Source organism: Cariama cristata, unplaced genomic scaffold (genome assembly GCF_000690535.1).
Source record: "Cariama cristata isolate BGI_N322 unplaced genomic scaffold, ASM69053v1 scaffold13863, whole genome shotgun sequence".
NCBI classification, from domain to species: domain Eukaryota; kingdom Metazoa; phylum Chordata; class Aves; order Cariamiformes; family Cariamidae; genus Cariama; species Cariama cristata.
Window position 1 is genome coordinate 1 of NW_009610233.1, and position 22,036 is coordinate 22,036.

The 22,036-nt window shown below is 37.0% G+C and overlaps 1 protein-coding gene across 1 annotated transcript in view; it reads left to right on the plus strand.

Annotated features, from left to right (window-relative positions):
* Positions 1 to 1,440: 1,440 nt before the first annotated feature.
* Positions 1,441 to 22,036, plus strand: part of LOC104159807 (coiled-coil domain-containing protein 132-like) — a gene marked incomplete at its 3' end in the record, with an annotated part of 24,355 nt that continues 3,759 nt past the window's right edge. The window contains 8 exon segments of the mRNA XM_009697811.1: positions 1,441 to 1,590; positions 2,194 to 2,265; positions 6,185 to 6,238; positions 9,524 to 9,594; positions 10,015 to 10,132; positions 10,231 to 10,266; positions 12,801 to 12,883; positions 19,316 to 19,358. Coding sequence (XP_009696113.1) covers positions 1,441 to 1,590; positions 2,194 to 2,265; positions 6,185 to 6,238; positions 9,524 to 9,594; positions 10,015 to 10,132; positions 10,231 to 10,266; positions 12,801 to 12,883; positions 19,316 to 19,358 — 627 coding nt within the window.

Below are 22,036 nucleotides of genomic sequence, written 5' to 3' on the forward strand. Positions count from 1 at the left end.
CAGCCCGGGCTGTGAAGGGGCGGTGCCCCCCCCCGCCCTCTCCTGTGCCCTCGGTTGTGCCTTCTCCTGTCACCCAGGGGTTCCTGCCGCTCGGACACACGAAATCCGGTTGAAATCGTTTTTCTCTGTATCGGAGCCATTGCGTTTTGCTCCCCCTCCTCTTTTTTTTTTTTTCTTTTTTCTTCCTGCGAGAGGTATTTTAGAGGAGCAGCGTCTCCTTCTGGTGCTCTTACAAAGTGTTCACTTGTCGCCCCTTGGCTGCCTATAACTGTGTCGACAACCAGCACTTTGCTTTGTATTTAAAATGTTGCTTTGCCTCGTAACACGTACATGTTGATCTTATTTCAATTGCTGTACAAAATAAGCAAGTTAGTCATTGTTTAGTCAATTAATCTAAAATCTGATGCCTCTGGCTGCTGAAATATAAGCCCTTGAACTTTTGGTGGTAAAAATACTGGCACCTTGTACCGTTGTAACATCTTGGCGTTGTTGGGAGGCTTGGGGTCTTTACAGAACACTTCAGTCTGCTGGATTGCTTCACCAGGGTTAAATGACGGTACTGAGCAATTTGATCCATTTTATCTTGAGTTTTGGTGAAAGAATGTCCTGGCATTTTTCACTTTTGAGTCTCTGATAGAGGATTTTCATTCCTTCGATGGGAACAGCCTCCAGGAGAGGGCTAGCATTAGTTGAAATGTCCAGTATAGGATGGGAGGAGGAGGCTCCGGCTCAGTCCTTGGTTTGTTGCAACCAGTGGAAGTAGCTGGGTTGTTGATTAGACCTTCCAGGAGAGATTGTGACAGCAAGGAGGAGGATGCTTACCTCTTGAATGTTAGCTTTCAGAAAGCTGACAGTGTGTCTCTGCTTAGACCACCCTGCTAGTTGGAGCATAATCTGAAATCTGTTAATTTTGTGCGAAGAAAGCAGATCTGTTCTATTTTTTCCTGTAAAAAAATTAAGTATTTAATGGCATGACTTTTATTACAGTGAATTGTGAGGGCTTAATTGAAAAGTTATACATTTGTAGTGATACTGTCTACCTTACGCTTACAAAGAATGCTATTCTGGTTTAAAAAATTTAGGTTTTATTTGTTACGTTTTTGTGGGTTTTTTGCTTCTGGAAAAATAGCCTGCCAATTTATTTTTAGTTTATTATGAGAATTTCTAACCTTCAGGAGGAAAAAAAACTGTGGACTCAACATGCATTTGTGCCATAAATATGTTGATGAAGAAGTGTTTAAGTGATTTGCAACATTGAAGTCTGCATTATGTTCTTTTAAAAGTTTTAAATATCTTGCTATTTGTAGTGGGAAGAACAAGCCACAGTGTACTGATCTTTCTGTTCTTTGCCATTTGCTTCTTTTACTAATATTGTAAATGGCTTTTGAAAAATATTTGTTTTCGTGAAACATTGTTCTTATTAGGATGTGATATTACATCATGGAAATCCTATTTTGTTTTGTGAAGGAGGAGCTCAGAGAACTACATGAAGAACCAACTGATCCTCAAGCTCAGCAAGAAATAATTAACAGCATTGAAGAAGTTTATTTTTCCAATGATTCCTTTGATATTGTGAAGTATGAGTTAGAGGTAAGCTGTCTTCTTAGAAGAAAAGGCAGTAATATAACAAAAAATGAGAGTCAAAAGTATGCTTGTTTCAATGAGCTGTTTTTCATTTTGTTTCTTATATCTTGCATTAATACAAAACTGTACCCTGCTGCCTCATCTTGTGATGGAGCTTCTAGCATATAGTATTGCTATGGAGTCTCTTCTTTTAACGTGGTAGGATTAATATCAGTTGTGCTAACAGGCACTTTGTAATTTAAACTCCAGTGAAAAAGCCAAAATAGTTGGAGGAAAAATAAAATCCATTCTATATTTTGGGTGTATTTTTAGCAAACTGACTGAGACATAATAATTTCAGTGATTTGTGTGGTTGTGTGTATACATATATGGCTTAAAATAAGGTAACTTTGAGGTAATTATGACATTATATGATGTAATTATGATAATAACGTTTATCTGAACACTGATTTATTTCAGTATCATTTGAAATAAGGGATTAATTCTGCAAATTAGATTGCAGAAGCAATAAGAACGTTTCTTTAATGGAATTGATTGGTTAGTTAATACTGCATAGGTATTTAACATCCTTTAATTTCTCACTGAATTTAGTTTGTTCTTTACATGCAGAGGCTTCCTCCAGTACTTAGTCTTCAAGAACTAGAAGAGTACAGAGACAAGTTAAAACAACAGCAAGCTGCTGTAAGTAAAGAAGTTTCCTCTGTACCCTCAGGCAATTTGTTGTATTGTCTATAAACCTAACCGGAAGTGTAACTGAAAAAGTTTGGATCTCTTAAACACAGTAGATATTAAGTATTTTTTCTTTTAATATTATGTTGTGTGCTTTTATAGTGGAAATTCCTATCAGTAAATCATATAATCATATAAAATCATGGAAGTAAACCTTGGTGATAAGTATTGTAACGTGGACCAAATGTGCTAACTATTTCTTTGGAAACTTGATTTTCTGAACGTTCAGCTTCTCCTATGTATTGCAAGAAAAGTAAAGTTCAATGTGGCACTGAATAGTGTGGTAGTATCTCTTTTTTTTGAGGGATTTCCGGCAACGTAAACCATAAAATATTTTAAAAACTCTTTCCTTAGAGTTGCTATTTTCTCTTCTTTTTGATTTGCCAATTTGTTAATTGTCCACAAGGGTTTCTAGTGAATCCTGGTACAGGGTTATTACATAATAAAACAAATGAAGTGTAACAGTGAGTAATAACTGTAATTTATGGGGGGAAATCGGAGCTGCAGCTTCTGAAAGGTACTTGGTACATTTCAGGCTTTTTAATTTTCTCTTCATACATTAATTATTGATTCATTGCTCTTTTAAAGATTAATAATATGTTACAGGAAATGAATGTATTAACTGTGGCTTTTGGAAAGTATCTGCAAGTAAAATAACAGTAATAATCCTAATTCATGTCTTTGAATGAAATGTACAGAAGGAGAATATTGGATTGTTAACAATACATAGAGAACAAGTTCCTTCTGCCGAAGACTGCTTTTCCCAGAATAAACCTGTGAAATTTTGTAGAGTATTAGTGAGAAGTTGAGCAAATGAATAATCTATGTTTCTCACCAAGAGGTATAAGGAAAGAAGTTGAAAGTGGGTGGTAGTTTTGTGTTGATTTTTGTTTTTTAAAGTTTAAAAGGACATCTGGTGGTGACCTAGTTTTGCAAGGAAGTACCCTCAAGACTGAGAGACAACTTCATTGAGATATGCTGGATAATCTTAATACCTATTATCCATGTCTTGGCCATTCTGCCTGCATGATGGGAACCAGCTGCAGCTGGGGGAGTAGTTTCAGTGCACGGCTGCTGCTGAAACATGTTAACTGGAAAGTGCATGCAGCTAATGAATAATAGGTGTGAGAACTGAACAAGTTTCCAGTAAATATGACTCAGATGTGTCTGTCTTTTACAAAACAAACAAACAAAAACTCTCAAAGCCCAAACTTTTGACAAGAAACATGTCCAATTCTTCCCCCACCATCTCCCCAGTCAGGATTTGGCCTTTCTTGTGTCTTCCTTAATCTAGTCTAAATGTGATTCTGCTATAGGAAGAAATTGTTATTGGGTTTGTTTTCCTCCTTGGGCATGTGCCAAGCTGCTGAAATTTTTTGTATGCTGTATATCATGTCCTTGTGTCGTACTTCCAGGTGCAGTGTGAGAGACTGTTGCATGTTTTCTTCTCCTGTCTCAATTGCTGTCCATTTATCTTGTGATGCATCATTTAGATTACTGTCTGTCTTAAAGGGCGTTAGTGTCCTCCATGGAAGACAGCACTGCAGAATGTTGTACATTGTTAGTTTGGTCCTAAAAATATTTTAATGCTGATTGTGAATAGATTATTGGATAGAGGACTCAAGAAGTCTGTTGACAGATCACACAATGCCACTACTTTTGAAAAAGAATAAATGCTGCCTTTTTCACTTCAGTGCCTGTAGCTATAGCTGGCATAGGAATTTACAGTAGTGGTTTAGAGATAGTTCCAATTTCTAAATTTCTGTAATGCAAGGCACTCAAATGAGCGTGAATTATAAGTAATAGGGCTCTGATTTACTTCTCACTGACTGTTACCAGCTGCTTTTGCACAGCTGATCTTGGTCATGCCTTTGTTTTCAAGGTCACTATCAACTCTGTATTTTCTGTAGTTTTCCCATTACAGTTTTCCATTCCATTTGATGGTTTCCAGCTCACTCAAGACTTTTTTAATATGTGTATCATGACAGCTTTAATTTGTCTAATCATCTTGGTACAGACAGTTTGAATTAGACTTTTTAGTTGTATGTCTGTTTGACTTCATTTTAATTAGTAGACTGCTATCCTCAGCTGTATCTTTTTTTCTTCAGGAGATGAAATATTTTTTCCTGATGTGATTAAGAAAGAGAAAATTATTTTGGAGAAAATTGTTTGGTCCCCTCAAAGAACATTGTTGTTTCCATGCATTGATAACTGCAGTCGCATTCATTGCTGGCAATTGCAATTCTGGATTCCGAAAGTTAAGAGTCACCACAATTGTATGGAAGATATCAAAAGGAGTGGGACAATTTGAAAATGAATGGAAGTAACCTGAGATAATATCACTCATCCGAAAGAAAGGAAAGAGAATAGCTTGGAAGCTCAGAAAAGTAGTATCACTGAGTTCAGGGGGGAAAAAAATGGCTGTGGCAGATTCTTGACAGCATTGAGGTTGTTATTAGTCAAGAGTAATGGAGAACTTACAAAACAAAAAAAAGCAGTGTAAAAACCGGAAATGATATGCCTCTTTTATTCATGTGTACTGATTGATGAAACCTTTTAACAGTGAAGAATCAAACTGTTAGATTTGTACTAGGGCAGTGCATGACTAGCAGGTACTTCCCTGTCCTAAAGTTTTTACAGGGCTAGCAGGAAGAAAAGGTTGGAAAAGGGAGGTGAAAATTTCACAGCATATAGACTGTGCAGTGAACAAAACTTCAGAGCCCCAGGGTCATGAAGGCTTGTGTAGTGTCTGGCTTGATAACATCCTTTCCCGCCCCCACCCTGCTTTGGAGTGCTTCTTTTGCTGTCCTACAGAAGAAAACGTTATTCTTTATAGAACAACTAAGAGATTTTAAAATAAATTTGTGATTCTGGCTGGTTTTTAATAGGGAAGGAGGAAGGCATAGCTAGATACATGCCCTTTATCCAAATTGACGTGGTGAAGCCACTGGAAATTTGTTACAGGAATGCTGATTGAAAATTCGAACTTTGTGCTATGTTTGACTAAACAGTCAAATATATAAAAACCTCATCTCTCTTTCCCAGTTGCGCATTGTGGGCTGGCTGACTGTCATAGTTTTGTTTTATTTCAATTTCTGGGAGTATTGTTCCCCAAGAAGAATATAGAGCAATACCAATAATTTCTTTGTCATTCTTGAAACTATTTAGTCTTAAATATTTGTAGTCCCTACTGAAAAACAAAACACACTGTTTTCTAGCTTGTGTTTATATGACTGTTCGCGTTTTTTTTTTTAAGCTTCTGTGTTTGCGCATAAGAGACTGATCAAGGCAGCAATAGCCATTTTTAAATTCAGTACAGACAGCGGCTCCTAGTAGCATTCCTGTTAGTTCAGAACCATGGAGAAAATTTTAAAATATGCGTGTTCTGTGTGCTAAAGAAAGGGTATAATGTGCACAGGGTGAATATTCATTTTGATACGTATTTTATTTAATAAAATATCACTCTGAAAGATAAGTGTCCTTATGGCTTTCTTAGATCTCTATGGTAGATGGTTAACTTAAATTTGTACTCCAGCAGTAGCACAAGCAGAATGTAAATACTTGCAGTGTCCCATATTATTTCTATTTTCTATTCTAGCATGTTCCTTAACAAGCAGAGAGGTAAGGGATTAATTTAAAAACGCCCACTAATTCCTAGATGGAATGTGAATATTTTTCGTGTCTTGCTTGTAAGGAAAGCTGATTGTCATTTTTAGGATTTTTTTTTACCTTGTTATGGTATATTTATTAATATACTTGAAAATTACAGAACTAAATGATACAGAATCAGAAACTTGTTGTAGAACTTAGTATAGGGATGGCCTGCTTAATCAGATTGATATGTTTCACATCTAATATTCTTCCTTTTAAGGTATCCAAGAAAGTTGCAGACTTGATACTTGAAAAACAACCTGTGTATGTTCAGGTAAGACAACTAACAGTCACTTTTTAAGAGTAAACCATTCCATTTTGTGCTGTTATAATGCTGCAGTTGTTTCATTGGGGATTAAATCTAGTAATTTGTTAGCAGAAATGCTAGTGCCTGGTTGGAACTGACTGTCTGTATGCTAAACCTGTATCTGTAGAGTGAAAAAAACCAAGGGCGTATTGAGCTGGAGGCCCTTAGGATGATAAAGGCTTTGGCATATGGCCGTTTTAAGAAGGCTTTCTGAAAACATGAATTCACAGGCTTGACTAAAACCCGTAATGGACTTGAACAGGAGCTTCTTTAGTGCCTCTGTTTAGGAATGGTTTCAAATCTTTTACCATAAGAGAAAATAGCAATGACCTTTCTTAAGTGCACTTAACAAGAAACCTGCCACTAATCTCAGGCAGTTGTGAGAAGAAAGCATCTGAGAGAAGACTGAGCTGGAAATAGAGCCGCAACATGTCAAAAGATCTCTGAGAGCAAAACAAAGCAAAACTGCTTTAGCTGCTTGCAGTTAAATATTGGTACAACTTCTCTTCTTGCTCTCAAAACATAATTGGAACAGCTGTCATTATGATTCTCTAAAGAGAAAGCGTTTTTTTCCTACCCATTTATTTTTAATAATGCCTCTATACATTTGCTTCTCTGTGCCTGATTTTATCTGATCTTTTCAGCATTGTCGTATCAGTGATTATGGCAATTCTCATTTTGGTCAAGAAGCTGGAGAGAGTATGGGAGGGCAATGATGGCTACATTTGGTGGTGGAGGTCTCTCCTCTTTTTTTTTTTTTTTTTTTCCTCCTCTACTTTCTCTCCTCTCCTTTATTTCCTCTCCTCTCCTTCCTTGTTAACCTTCTTCCTGTTACATTCCTTTCCTCCCTTCCTTGCCTCCTACTTCTCAGCTTGATGCACTGTTGCTGCAGGCTAGGGCTTGTATCTCCTGGGTATTAACCCATGGTAGATGTCGTGGAGCTGGAATTACTTTCCTCTTTGGTTCAGAGGGCACAACTTACCCTTCTGCTCACTTGTGCTCATGGCCCACACATCCAGCTTTGGTGACCTTCTGAGTGTCCCATCTGTGCGCTGGCATTTTGCTGGATAGAAAGAGGAGTTCTGCTGTTCAAAGGCAAATGGGGAGGGTGAGCATTGCTTGTGTTGTCATCTGCCATAGCTGGTGGAAGAAAAAAGCTGTAAAGGTAATACTATTTCAGTTTTAGCTAAAGTAGTCGAGTGAGAGGCTATTGCAGAAGGAGACTGGCTAAGCGCTACAGTGGTTTAGTCTTCATAAGATAGTGTAGAGGGGGGCACAAAGGGTAATTGTACGATATCAGATCCTTCTGGTATAGTTTTGCTGTTACGTGTGTTCAGAATCGATGTTGTTGAGCGAGTACTGCTTTTTCTGAATCCAGCAGCTTCACTTTGAAAACCCCCTCTCAGTGCATAATAACACTGTGGAGAATGTACTTCTTGCATTTTGCTGGATAATGTTAATATTCTTATCCCAACATCTTAGTGAATTCTTTCCAATATTCCAAAGGGACAGTTAAAAATCCATTGTGCCGGTAAGAGTCTTTTAAAAACATTTCTGAAAGACATATTTGCCTGATTAAGTCAATAAACCTTCAGTGTTACTTATCAGCACAGGCTTGCACAGAGCTGTTATTGTCAGTAGACTTACTTATCAGAGATTTCTGGTGGGCATCATAGGACTTACTTTCCCCCTGACTCATAAAGTGAACCTCCTGATGTGTTATGGGTACGTTGTAATGGCTGATCCAGTTCAGTGTCCAATTACAGTAAGAGATGATTAGAAGAAGCAAAAATACTCTTTGTTTCCTGGACGCATTTCCACTATGCACAGGAAAGTGTGGGGAAGTCATGGTTTGCACCCCATTCCTAGTATGAAGTACTGGTCTAACAGATGCTCCTAAAGGCTGAGAGAGGCACGGCACAGACACAAGGCAGGGGGTTTATAGTTTTCCCTTCCCCTTAGAAGGAAAGGCAGGCTTTAGAAACCACCAATGGGTGGGAGATTATCTTTGAGAAGAGAAAAAATGTATCCACCACTAAATGCTGGATGGAAGACTCCCTCGCTGGGGACCGCTGGACTGCACTCTCTCCCCGTGCCTCTCCATCAGGTCACATCCAAAGGGGAGATTTTACAGATTCTTTGCAAGACCAAGACTGGAATGGAATTGCTCCTTATTGTATGCGTTTCCTCATGAAAAGGGAACAATGGCCTTTTGAATAGCTCTGACATTTGCAAAGTATGTTTTTAGTGAGAAGTAGGTACTGAGGAAAGTAATCTTTGAATTTGGATTCTTAAGATATTATGCATATCAGCAACTAAGCTGTCCTTTTTTCCAAAAGCAACATTGGCAACATAAAGGAGGCGCTGTTTTTTGTGAAAGATGCAGCTCAGTAATTTCTTGGAATTACTCGTTTCTTTGGAGACTGACCAGGAGCTGATCTTAAACTGAACTAAACTTTAAACTTGTTTTTGCTTGTCATATCTTTAGGATTAGATTGGTTTTCAAAGTGAAAGTCTCCTTTCTCCCTATTGAAAGCACTTGATATGTTTTAAAATGATGAGCAGTATTTAAAAAAAAATTTTTTTTTTCTTTAGCATGGGGAGAGTGTTCACTTTTCTGCAATGCTGTTCCTAACAAAAGAAATCCTAATAAGTATATTAAAAGTTATATATATTTTTTTAAGGAGTTGATATGCTAGGCACTTCACAAAATCAAAATCAAGCTAAATTCAGATCACCTGTACTAAAGAGTTTTCAGCTGAAATTCAACAGGATACAATTAAGATTCATTATGAAGTGACATCTATTAAATGGGTGGAACACAAGTGCTTCTAAACAAGAAAATGCTGTGTAAAGGATGATTTTTTTGTGTGTTGTATTTTCATTGTTTTGCTGCTCTCTGGCATATTAATGCAAATTAAACCCTGTGCTTCTGTCCCTGAAGCTTTGAACGTTTTACTATGATGCATTAATGGTATAGAGGTTCTTAGGCTAAATGTACAGTATATGAATGTAGAGGCTCCCGCTGCAATGAAAATGGATTTCAAGTATCTTTCTTCAAAAGAGAATTGTATTTTAAAAGATAGTTTATATTAATGTTACATTCCAGTGCTTAGCATATATAAATAATATATAAAGTAACTCTACAAAGTCATTAAAACATCTCAAGAGAAACCTACTAATCATTAGTCTATGCTGATATGTAGAGTGTCTTTAACCTGTATATTTATTTAACCTGTTGTCTCTCTGTAGGAACTTGAACGTGTTACATCATTGCAGACTGGCCTTCAGTTAGCAGCTGTTATTTGCACAAATGGAAGAAGGTATCTTGCTTAAATGATGGCAGAGATTGAAAGGGGGAAAAAGTATTTAAGAAGAAATCTGTAAACCCAGGAAGTTTGCTTGATGATGATATTTCCTATTTATGTGCTGAATGGAATTAGCAACAGTAGTTAAAGATACTTAAACAAGTATCAGCTGCTTTCTCTCTTGCAGCTCTCACTCTTTCAACTCTTTAAAACAGGAACCTTTTGAGATATACCATTGATCCACAGGCAAGTTCTGCAGGAGGGAAAATATACCTTCTTAGTAGTCTTTTGATATCATCTCAGTTTCTGGGTTTCCCTAACAATGCTGAGAGTCTTATTTTCTAGCACGTATTTTGAGGGACATGTAAGAATTTATTAGAAATAAGTTGTATTTTATATACTGTCAAAGATTATGTTCATTTCTAACACTTGCAGACACCTGAATATAGCAAAGGAAGGCTTCACGCAAACTAGTTTGGGACTTCTTGCAAATCAAAGGAAACGACAGTTGCTTATTGGACTGCTAAAGTCCCTGAGAACAATAAAAACACTGGTATGTACAGTTGTGTTTGTTCAGCGGAAAAGTATTTTTCTTCATTTCTGTGTAGTTATCACTGTTGTGTTTTGTCTTTTTTTTTTAATTATTTTTAGCAAAGAACTGATGTGCGTTTGAGTGAGATGTTAGAGGTAAGTCCCTGCTGGACCATTATAATTTGAAGCTATTCTAAGTCTACTTTTGTCAGTCATCTTAATTTTGTCCCTCCTTTCCTTCCTCTTGCAAACAGGCTATGGGTGTGTGTGTGGTGAAATTATATTTTTATTAGTTTTTTAAATGTTGGGAGAAATACTTCATATCCAATTGGGTAGTCTGTGTGTCACGGGGGGAGAGTTTTCTGTCAAAGACTCAATCTGCCTTTAGATATAGGCACTGAGGCTTGAGTTAGTTCAGTAAGAGTGCTGTGGAGTCTTCCCTCCCCTCCCTACCCTCAGCTTCTACTTCTTTTCTAGTCGTAGCTTGATATTTGGAAGAAAACAGAAGGTGAGATTTAGCTGATTGTTGATACGCTGTGTCTGGATAAAGTACTTCTACTGGCATGTTACTGTACAGGTTTATATATGGGCTGCCTACTTAGCATTTTATTTGTAAGTGTAGTAGCTTTTCTCCTTATTCATTGGGTTGGCTTTTTAATAGTCAGTTGTAGAAAACATTGTGGCACGCAGGCCATGACACTGAAAACTCTACTAATACAGTATATATACTGCCTAAAAATGCAGTAGATACTGCACAGAGCAAAAAATGAGATCTTGTCTTAAGGTGGTTAATTGTATGAAAGACAGCTTCAGGATTTTATTGACAACTATATTTTAATCATGTAGTGTAATAATTTTGACTTGCTAGTTTGCCAAATGTTTACGGCTAATACTGAATGGAACATCACTGTGTTAATGCCTAGTTACTAAATTTGGAAACTAAGTATTAATAATTGTAACTCTTAAGTTTCTTTGAGTTTAATTCCATCTTGAGTAATACACCTTGTCTCAGCACACTTTCTTATTCTTTACCAAGCAAGAATGTATTAATTTACAGGCTACATAAATGTTGCCTTCTACTCAGCAAGCCCTGTACAATTTTTAGCTTTTCATTTCTGTGCTGTATTTTGTTGTGCAGGAAATCAGCTGTTCAGTGTCTACTGATAGGAGGTATCTTGAGACAGAGGTGTGGGTGTTGCATTCACAGACAGACCCTAATGTCTGATTATCATAAGTTGCCAGTGATTTTTAAACATTAAGGGCTTGAACTGCCCTGTCTGCCTAAGTGCAGTTTTATCGCTGTGCTCAGTGTCTGCTACCAATAAGGTAACTCAGATGTTGGCCAATTTATTGTCTTTACTCCAAGAAGTTAGTAGCTTGGAATATGTGTCAGAGCTATTAGTAGCCATTCACAGAGGAACATTTAGATAGGGTTCCCAATAAAAAAAAAAAAATGGACAGGAAGCTATAGTAACTTACGTGAGTTAGCTGTATCTGGAATATATTGGTAGTATATGTTATGCAAGCAGGCTTTCTGATTTGAGCCCTGTTAGGAGCAAGTACCAGGTTTCCAACAGAGAAAGATGCAAAGAGCTGTAAGTGCAGCAATCATTTTAGACCAACGTACTGTTCTGTTTTCATCTAATGGATAATGCATTTGGGTTTTTTTGTGTTTTTAGCTAAACTTGATCTGCATTAGAATGCTGCTGTTAAAACCAGTTTCATTTCAGAAACTTCTTTATGATAATAGCCAAATATAAATTGCCTTTGCGTTTTTACTCTTCAATCAATGACTTTGAAATTCCAGTAACAGCTTTGCATTTGAGCTTTCTGAAGCACGTAATATGACGGATGTAATTAGGACAAAAGGGAAGCTCTTAGCTATTAAAGAGGGTTTTCCTTCCTGCAGTAGCCTTTCTGGCCTCATATCTAATAGAATACAAAAATAGTAGTTATACCTGAGGCACCGCCCATGTTCTGTTGGCAAGATCCTGAGGTTTTACATTTTTGTGTGTATGTTTTGGTTTTGTCCTGGCATCTTCATGTACTTTGTGATTGATCTGCTACTTATTGGGTATTATTCTTCTTATAAATTAGGACAGTATTTCCTTTTTTTTTTTTTTTTTTCCTGAACTATGTTCTTTTTGTCCTGGGGCCCTGTGTGAGCTGGTTGTCTTTAATTTCTAATTAGCTATAGAATCTGTCAAATTAAATAGTGTTTATTTGGGCATAATGTTGGAGTGTCTCCCTTGTCTCTTTTTAGGTTTTGTAAACTATGGCAACAGCCTGCCAGTGCCTGAACTTACCTCTTTCCTTGCTCATGAATAGATCATATTGTATTAACAAAGGTTTGAAAGTTAACTGGGAAGATGTTAGTTGTTTTGTAATAAAAACTTTCTGATGTGTTTTGTGTGAATGCATAAGGAAACAAAACAGCAAGTCATTTGCATAAGGTAATGTAATACACAGTGTTTTCAGATGTTGCTAACATTGTCTGTTACTGATTCTAAACTGCTTGCACATTAAGTTCTGCAATAGACCCTCACTCATTTCCTTTAACTTTACTGTATAGACGTAAGAAGCAAAATATTTTGTTCTTCGTGTTTATACATAGGCATGCAAGCAAAAAATGGGTGTTGCAGTGTTTGTATCAAAAGCCAAATTAGCTTTCCATTGTATTTTATCCTAAGGAAGAGGACTATCCAGGAGCTATTCAGCTGTGCTTGGAATGCCAGAAAGCTGCCAGCACTTTCAAACACTACAGTTGTATAAGGTAAGGTGACATTGTGCAGATTTCAGCTTCTGTATGGTTTTATTTGTAAATGGTATAAAACAGTGATCGTTAATTCTCATTGTCTAAAGCAGCTTTGATTGAAATTTAATTTTCTACTTAGAAAAGCAAAATTGAGGCATTTATAAAAGCATAATCATCCTCAGTAGTTTCCCCTCGCTCCCTGTGTTGTCCCAAAAGCAGGGTTTCTTCACCCAATGTGCAATATGCCAATATACACACAGAGCGGAGGTATTTTATTCCATGTCTATACAGAGATGGGTGCTAGATGTTAGTCCCACAAAGCTAGCACATCCTTGAAAATCGTGCGGCAGCTTTCATACAAGATAGAAACAAAGAAGAAACTACTCAAAAGCAAATGATTGGTTACCTGTGATTGCATTCTACAAAAAAATCACCTGCACGTGTCTCATTACCTAATTATTTCATTATACTAAGGTGGTCCAAAATTTCCATCTAAAATGTCCTCCTAGGTGTGTGTTTTTTAGCATTATAATGAGATTATAATGAGCTAGGTTCATCTAAAGGACACAATTTCATAAGTTTCTGGGCCCCAACCGTCAGAGACTGGCTTGGAGATCAGTCTCTTCTCCTTATCTTATTGTTTTGGTTCTTTATCATATTCTGCATTCCTCAGCGGCGCACTCCTCCAGTCATCAGACCTTGCATGGCTCACTATTCTCACTTAGTGGAAAATTCTGTTTACTATTGCATATCACTTGTACCACTACTAACCAGTCTTCACAATCATAACACTATATAATCTCTTTGGACTGTGTCATTTGCAGATGACACCAAGTTGGGTGGGAATGTTGATCTGCTTGAGGGTAGGGAGGCTCTACAGAGGAACCTGAACAGGCTGGATCGGTGGGCTGAGGCCAACAGCATGAGGTTCAACAAGACCAAGTGCCGGGTCCTGCACTTGGGTCACAACAACCCTATGCAGTGCTACAGGCTTGGGGACGAGTGGCTGGAAAGCTGCCCGGTGGAAAAAGACCTGGGGATGTTGGTCGACAGCCAGCTGAACATGAGCCAGCAGTGTGCCCAGGTGGCCAAGAAGACCGACAGCATCCTGGTCTTTATCAGAAATAGCATGACCAGCAGGATCAGGGAAGTGATCATCCCTTTGTACTCTGTGCTGGTGAGGCCGTACCTTGAATCCTTTGTTGTTTTGGGCCCCTCACTACAAGAAGGACATTAAGCTGCTGGAGCATGTCCAGAGAAGAGCGACAAAGCTGGTGAAAGGGCCTGGAGAACAAGTCTTATGAGGAGCGGCTGAGGGAGCTGAGGTTGTTTGGTCTGGAGAAAAGGAGGCTGAGGGGAGACCTGATCGCACTCTAGACCTACCTGAAAGGAGGTTGTAGCAAGGTAGGGGTTGGTCTCTTCTCCCCGGTAACTAGCGATAGGACAAGAGGAAACAGTCTCAAGTTGTGCCAGGGGAGATTCAGGTTGGATATTAGAAAGAACTTCTTCACTGTAAGAGTTGTTAAGCATTGGAACAGGCTCCCCAGGGAGGTGGTGGAGTCACCATCCCTGGAGGTGTTCAAAAAACGTTTAGATGTGGTGCTTCGAGACATAGTTTAGTGAGTTTAGTGGGCATGGTGATGTTGGGTATACAGTTGGACTTGTTGATCTTTGAGGTCTCTTCCAACCATAATGATTCTATGATTGTTTTATAACTTGTAGTATGTTGGCAGGTAAAGTTTCAACTAAGTCTGAAATGTAACTGTGCTACAACCTGCATCCTAGAGATACCCGAGCTTATTTTTTAATTAGCAAGTTTATATTCTGGAATTAATTTACCTACAGCAAGATGGCTTGTGGAGGATAACTTACCCCGATTCTTGGCAATGAAATTAGCCAGTGCAGAGCTTCATGCTGTCATGGAGAAATTGCTTTCAGAACCGGAACTAATTCAGTTATCTACAGTTCTTAGCTTAGACTTGATGTTTCTATTGCTTTTTAGAAAGTAAAAAGAAATAAAATAATTGGGTAAACATGAAGTTCAAAGTCATAATAGATATGACAATAAAAGGGTAAAATGAAGTGAATTTTGATGTTTCATCCACTAAGAAGATCATTAGATTAATTAGATTTTCTTTTTGTGTTATTTTTAATTAGAATTTTAAATTTATGTGTAAAATTCTGACACTGTTTGATCTCCTGTCAGAATGCTCTCTGACTTAGAGGGCCAAAATCTATGAAAACACATGCTTTGCCTCCCTGTCTCCTCTAAATGCATGCCTTCTTGCTACTTCGGAGTAATTACCCATAATCTTCAATTTCAGTTTAGTATCTGCTTTTGAGGTATAGTTGTTTCAGAATCTGAAGATGCACCAAAAAGGTGTATGAAGTTAGAAATTGTACCTTGAAATAAGCCTCTCTCTATTCTGAAGTCAGATTTCAAAGCTGCTTTTTAGTTCCATAAAACTTGTGTGTGGACATAAATTGACTGTGCAGGCAACATTTGCCTACATATACTGAAATTTTGAATCCTTTCCTTATATAGTAGTGAATTTAAACTTTTATTTATTTATTTGAATGAGGAAAAATCACTGTGATTTCCCTCAGTCCTTGACAATTTAGTTATTGAGAATCAAGATGACTCCTGAGCAACTTTTGCTCTGCTTGACTCTACCTTCTGTAGCGAGAGGTCTTGCAGTCTTCCATACCTGTCTTGTCTATACTGTTCAGTAAGCTCCCTTAGTATTTATTGCTCTCTCAAATGCTTTGTGGCTCCAAATGTTAATCTGATTTATTCTGCATATCTCCTGTGGTTTTTTTTCTTTGGGAGAAACTAGCAACATTTATTCAGCTTGAAAAGGCAGCTTGATTTCTTAGAATCTTACAGTGCTCATCTGGAAAACATTGCTCTTTTGAGATTTAGGTTAAATTACCCAGTTTCTTTGACTTAAATTCTGTTTTCTGTAAATGATATGAAAGTTTCTGTTTAATGTTGAATCACTTCAAGCTTTTATTGCAACTTCAAAGTTTGTCTCCACTACACTACGTCCAGTATAGCAGAATTTGGAACTTGAAACTAACAGTTCATATTTTTGCCATTTGAAATATTTAACTGCAAAAGTCATACTATTTTAAATCTGATAGCATACTGACAAGATATGTGACAAATAGCTGTGAGGATTTACTTTGTTGTTGCACTCAAAAGGATGTCCTTGCAACCAATAAGACAGTTTCTTGAAATAAAGGATCATGACAGAAAAAATCAGCACTGCTTCTTTATTCTGAGAGAGTTTTTTGAGCTTGTTTTTGTTTACATTGTGAGAGCAGAAGGACATTTTAGCTGCAAATCCCAGCCCCAGTGCATGCATTTCAGTCTCTGTGCACTGTTTTACTTGCAGAAGTCTGAGAGAATATATATTGTGTGGAATAATGTCTCACTAGGAGGAGATTGGGCTAAACGAATAAATAAATTGTTTGCATTTCTGTTAGGACTGCAGTAAAAACCAGCTAGTCAAGAAAACAGAGATGTGCTAGCATTTATAATGTGCTTATATGAGACATCACCTCTGTATCTTACCATGAAATTTTCACAGTATGCCTTTGATTATCTGCTGTCCACATGACAAGAATCAGTGCCTTTCTTTGTACAATCTTCACATTTTTCTTGCTGGACAGGGATAGGAATTGGGTGTAGGTCTTAAACAGCAGGGGATTTAAACCCTTCTATGAAGCATATAATTTTTGTATTTTGGTGTATACATAATCTGAAGAGGCAAGCACTTCAGCTTCCCTGCTAAGACTTCTTTGGTTTTAAGATTGACTGCTCATCCTCCTTTGAAGTAATAGGCTGAATGTCTATAATTTTTGTTCTCCATTGTCTTCTTCCTAGGGAATGTTTGTATTATGTGATTCATTTTTGTTTAAAAACATAAATCAAAGTCTTTCACCTTCTACTTGTTCATCAGTTCTGATATGAGTAGACTCCCTTGAAAAACCTGTAGGAAAATGTAGTGTCAGATAATAGGATGACTCTGTTGCACTGGGTTTGAAACATTACTTCTGTTATATTACAGTAATGTGATTGCTAAAAGACTTCTAATAATTTTTTTTAATGAATTAATAGAATACCTTGGATTAAATTCTCAATTATGGAAATGGACTTTCATAATTATCATGTAGCCATTATGTCCAAGCACTACCTTTAAAATTCTGGTTTAGAAAATACATACAGATTTCGCTGGACGCTGCATTTCTACATTTTGACTTCAATACTTTATCGAAGTTACTTTTCTTATGAAATTTTGTGATCACACCTTCTTTTCCTAAATTTGTAAGGATAAATATAGGCTGGATTCTTGCAAACACCTCCATATATCATATTTTGGTTGAATAAATAACCTATGGATGTGTGTATCTAAAATTAGTGCTTGGGTCCTCAGGTCCTCACTTGGCTGGGAAGACAGCACTGTCACAGGAGTTGCACTAAATGGTAGGGGCAAGAAACGCATGGCAGTTTTACCTTGGTTGTGTTTCATGTGGAACAAGATCTTTTGAATTCCTCCCCAGCCTCCTCTCCCAAAAGAAAAGAACCATTCCGGAATGGCCTTGATCTTGGGGCATTTGCTGGGAATTGTGACATAAGGGCTCAGGTCCCTGAGCTGTCGAAGCTTCCTGTGTCACCAGGTGATTGCAAGCTGAGGCTTGCCTGGTATTAAGAATAGTGGAAACAAAAAACTAGTTTTCATGAGGATCTATGCTGGTATACAGGTGAAATTAGTTGAATGTGATCAACTGCAATAATAAAGAAATGATTTCTGGAGTCCGGGAAGTTTTTCAGCCCTACATTGTAGTATTTGAGCAAATTCTTCATGTGTCTGAGCATGTAAGTTGCCTGGTTGAGGTGAAAAATCCATATGTATTTTTAATTGAATTAGAAAATGTAAAGAAATGCTAGATTAGCAGCAGCATGTTCATGACATATGTTTAAATGGAATCATAGTCTTGTGTTTATATGGTTCCTGCTACCATTAGGGGCTTCATGAATTTTCATAGGACTTAAGCGATACAATTACTTAATTTATTCAGTCTGTGCAGAGACTACCTGTGCATTGCATCATTTTTAATACTGTCAGCAGCTTCTATATTAGACCAGTTAAGTTCAACATGTAAACCAACTACATGTTTATACACAGGGGGTGATGGTCTATGCTGTACCCATTCTAAAGATGGAAAGAAGGAGCAATTCTGTGCACAGAGCAAGGTTCTTACTCTTGTTCTAACATCTTGCTAGAACTAGAGTAACAGGAAATGCTCATAAACTACAGCAGGAGATCTAACAACATAAAATTGTTATGGAGAGTTTTCTGTTTGAAGTCTTATTGCATATGGAGAAACCACAAAGAAATATTGGCTACTCGATTTAGTGTTTAATACCAGCTCTTTCTGATGCAGTTTTTTCTGTTTAAACATTTCTTTGGAAGGTGTTGTATCCAGGTTATCTAGCAGAACCAAAAAAGGAGGGGTGATGGGCATATCATTTAAGTGGACAGAACTAGGTAGGGAAGCTAGAATCTATCTTTTGATAGTTAGCTTAGGCCACTTAGGAGAAGATTCAGAGCACAGAACTAAGTTGTCTGAAATCTAGTATAGTGATTATCCCATGGAAATTCTGTGCTTTCCATGCTTGATGAGAATATCCTGCCTATTTCTTGGTTGCTTTGACCCTCCCAAACAAAAACATAGTAGTCATATTTTGTGTCTTAGTTTTCTGGCTGGTGTTCTGAAATTTTAAAGCTGATTGTTGGAAAGGAGCAGTTGTGCATTTGTTTGTCCTAAATAGTTTCTCTTATGGTAGCTATTTTTGTTAATCTCTGTATACCAAATGTAGCTTGGAGAAGTAAAATGATGGTCTTAAAAAGATTTTCTGAGAGTTGTGTAAGCTTAAGTTCTTTTTTGCCTACAGTGTTTCTGTAAGGGATTCCTGAGCAGCAAATAAAAGTTACTATCCCATAGTCTGCAAAGACTTGACAGCCCTGACCTTTCTGTGTATGTTCTGCTGTAGACCACAGTGCCAAATCAAAACATTTAGAGCAGGAGTCTCTTGGTGTTTGGGAATGTCTTTGAATGCTTGGCTAAATCCTAGCAGGATGGGATCTTATCTGGGCCCTCTTAACGCTGTTGCACTATAAACCAAGGATAATATGCTACTGCAACAGGTATTTTTATTTGAAGTGTTAGGAATACTGCACAGCCTGCAGTAAATGCCTTTCACTAATAACAGTAGTGTGGTAATACCAGTCTGACACAGTAACAGCAGGTTAATGATTTATGATAAATTACTAGATTGTGGCTCGATAGCAGACAAATGTGTTTTTTGGAAACAAGAAACTTGGTGTGAAATGTTAATATGATCAGTAGTTTTATTTTAAACTTTTTTTTTTTCGTTAATAGTGAATTGAATTCAAAACTGCAAGATACCTTGGAACAAATAGAGGTAAGAATTAATATATTGATGTGTAGTGTATGTTAGTATTTAACCTCTAGGTGCTAGAGCTTTCTAATACAATCTTATTATCAATTACAGAATGTGCACATTTCTTTCAAATACTGTCTTTGGAATGCTACAGTCATTGCTATTCAAGTAGACTTTTGTGCTGCAGTCAACCTAAATGCTTTATAATATGATATCGAACGTATGAGCCCAGCGCACTAATTGTGCTCGCTTTAAGTGGTAAAGCAGTCAAATAAAATAGGCACGTAGCATTTGAAGTGCTGGATCAAAGGTGTACTCCCTGTATGATGAAAATGTATGGTGGTTTTCAGTCCATGAGCTGCTGGGAATTCTTTAGACTACTCCTAAATAGTTGCGAAAAGTAAACTAGCAGCATGCCAATAGGTTTGGATAAGCTACACAAGAGATCACAGTTTCACTGGAAATTTTAGAGGTTAGCAAACTGGAAACTGCTGGATAGGGCCAGTGCTAAGCCATAGGAAGTAAGACTTGAATAGCTGAGAGAGATGCGACTAAGACAGATCAGTTTAAGTTGGTAGATAGTATCGCAAAAGCAAATGAATATATCATGGTAAGGATCTTGCTGGAAATTGGTGGCAGAAAAAAGCTCATGAACAATAGGAATTCTTCTAACTCCGTTACTATGTAATTTTGAGCCGGAACTTGACAAGCTTTTTCTAAGAAGTGTAGTAATGTATATATGTATAACGTGTATGCATTACATGCACTACATACACATGTAATGCATAGCAGGAAACTGAATTAGCTATCCCAGCAGCTCTCTATGCCTCTGGTCATGCGCTCTTTAGAAAGTCAGATTAGTGCATGTATTATCGTACCTCGTTATTTAATTCCCTGTACAATTATAACTTTGTTAAATTTCCTTTATGCCTCTGTACTTTCACTTTCTTGCAAAGCTTTTTTTTTTCCTTGTTCTTTTACTTTCACTGATACATGCTCTATTCAGAGCGTGGCTGATTCAAAAGAGATGATGTAACGACTGTTTTGTTCTCACACATAGACCAGTCACTAAACTCATCTTTTTTTTTAAATTTTTTTAGATCACTCAGCTTGAATTCCTGTTGCTTTCATTTACTTGCCATTTATTACTTGGGAGCAAACATTGATGTTGCTTAAAAGGAGACATGCATCCATCTTTCCTTCCAGTAATAGCTTTACAGAGCAAATTCTGCTCATTACTAAAACCTGGTAAAATGTGCCATCTTGGTTGGTGGAAGCAATTCACAGCTAGCTAAATAATCATATTCAAGATTTTTATTTATTATCTGTGAAATTATAGAAATATCTTATTTTCCTCCTGTGAAAGTATCTTATTTTTTACTGGAATGATGTCTATGTATATGGCAGAAATGTAAGTCATCCTGGAGTTCATAGCGTGTTCCTGGGAGATACATGCTGTGGTTAATATAGAATCATATTCTGCTAGTTAATATTTTAATAATGAGTCTTGTCAATAGTTGAGTGCCTCTGCTTATATCCATTACTTTTTTTTTTCCCCCCTTCGTTCTTGCAGTTTAGATTTTAACATTGACCTTACTTTTATACTGTTACAAATAAAATGCAATGTGGCTATAGTGGAAGGAACCTATGAAAAATGTAGCTGGAAGATTAATGTGCTCTGTGTTTAGGAGCTCTGTTGATGGGCATATCCCTGTTTCTCTCTTTGTGCAGCTGTTCCGCAATAAATAAGAGAAGGGAAAAATATTTTTTTTAAATCAGTATATGGCTGGAATTCAAATTGCTGAGTAACCTTTTAAAGACATTCTGAATCTTTGGGTTACTTGTCCTTTTACCATTTTGCTTAGGAAATAATGCAGTTTTAATTTTATTTTAGTCTCCTTTTTTGTGCTTAAAGAAAACATTGATCTGCTTAAACCCAACAAAATAAGACACCCCCCCCAACCCAACAGCACCCCCCCCCCCAAAAAAAAAAAAAAAAATCCCTAGGATTAAAATTCATAAATATTTTGTGGCTAATGAAGTAATTAATGACAATTTTTCCAGTGGAGTAAAAAAAAGTACATAGGGACTAAACAACCATCTCATGTGGTTTCTGTTTGCAAGATCAAGACTACGTTGCAAGATCCTTAAATATTAAGAATTGAAATGGCTTTAGTGATTAGCAAGGAGAAAAAATATCTGCTAGGTGTGTATGTTGTTATATGTCATTGATTCATGTTTTCTTTTCTTGCATTGTTGATTGAAAATAACTAGTTAGGCTGTGTATCTTTGAATATATTACAGTGTCTAAGTGACAATTATCTTATTAAGCTACATGGTCAGATCCTTGGAAGCTTTATTAGTAATTAAGTATATGATCCTATTTTCAGGTTTTTTTCATTCACTGCACATAATAAATGAGCTTCATTTATTGCAAAGCTGTTCAGTATGCTCAGACACAGCTCTGATGGCAGAACTAGTAATTCTGTGTGTGTGTGCTTTCTTTTTTTTTTTCTCCTATGGTACTGATCATTGTGCTGGTATAGTTACTCCATAAATGAGTAACTTTCACAAGTAACAATTTCACAATGAACTTTTGAGTCAGATAGTGTTAATTCCATTTAATACGTGGTGATCAAAGCCTTAAGAAGTCTATAATTGAATTGCTTGAACTGAAACACCTGTGAAGCATTTTCTTT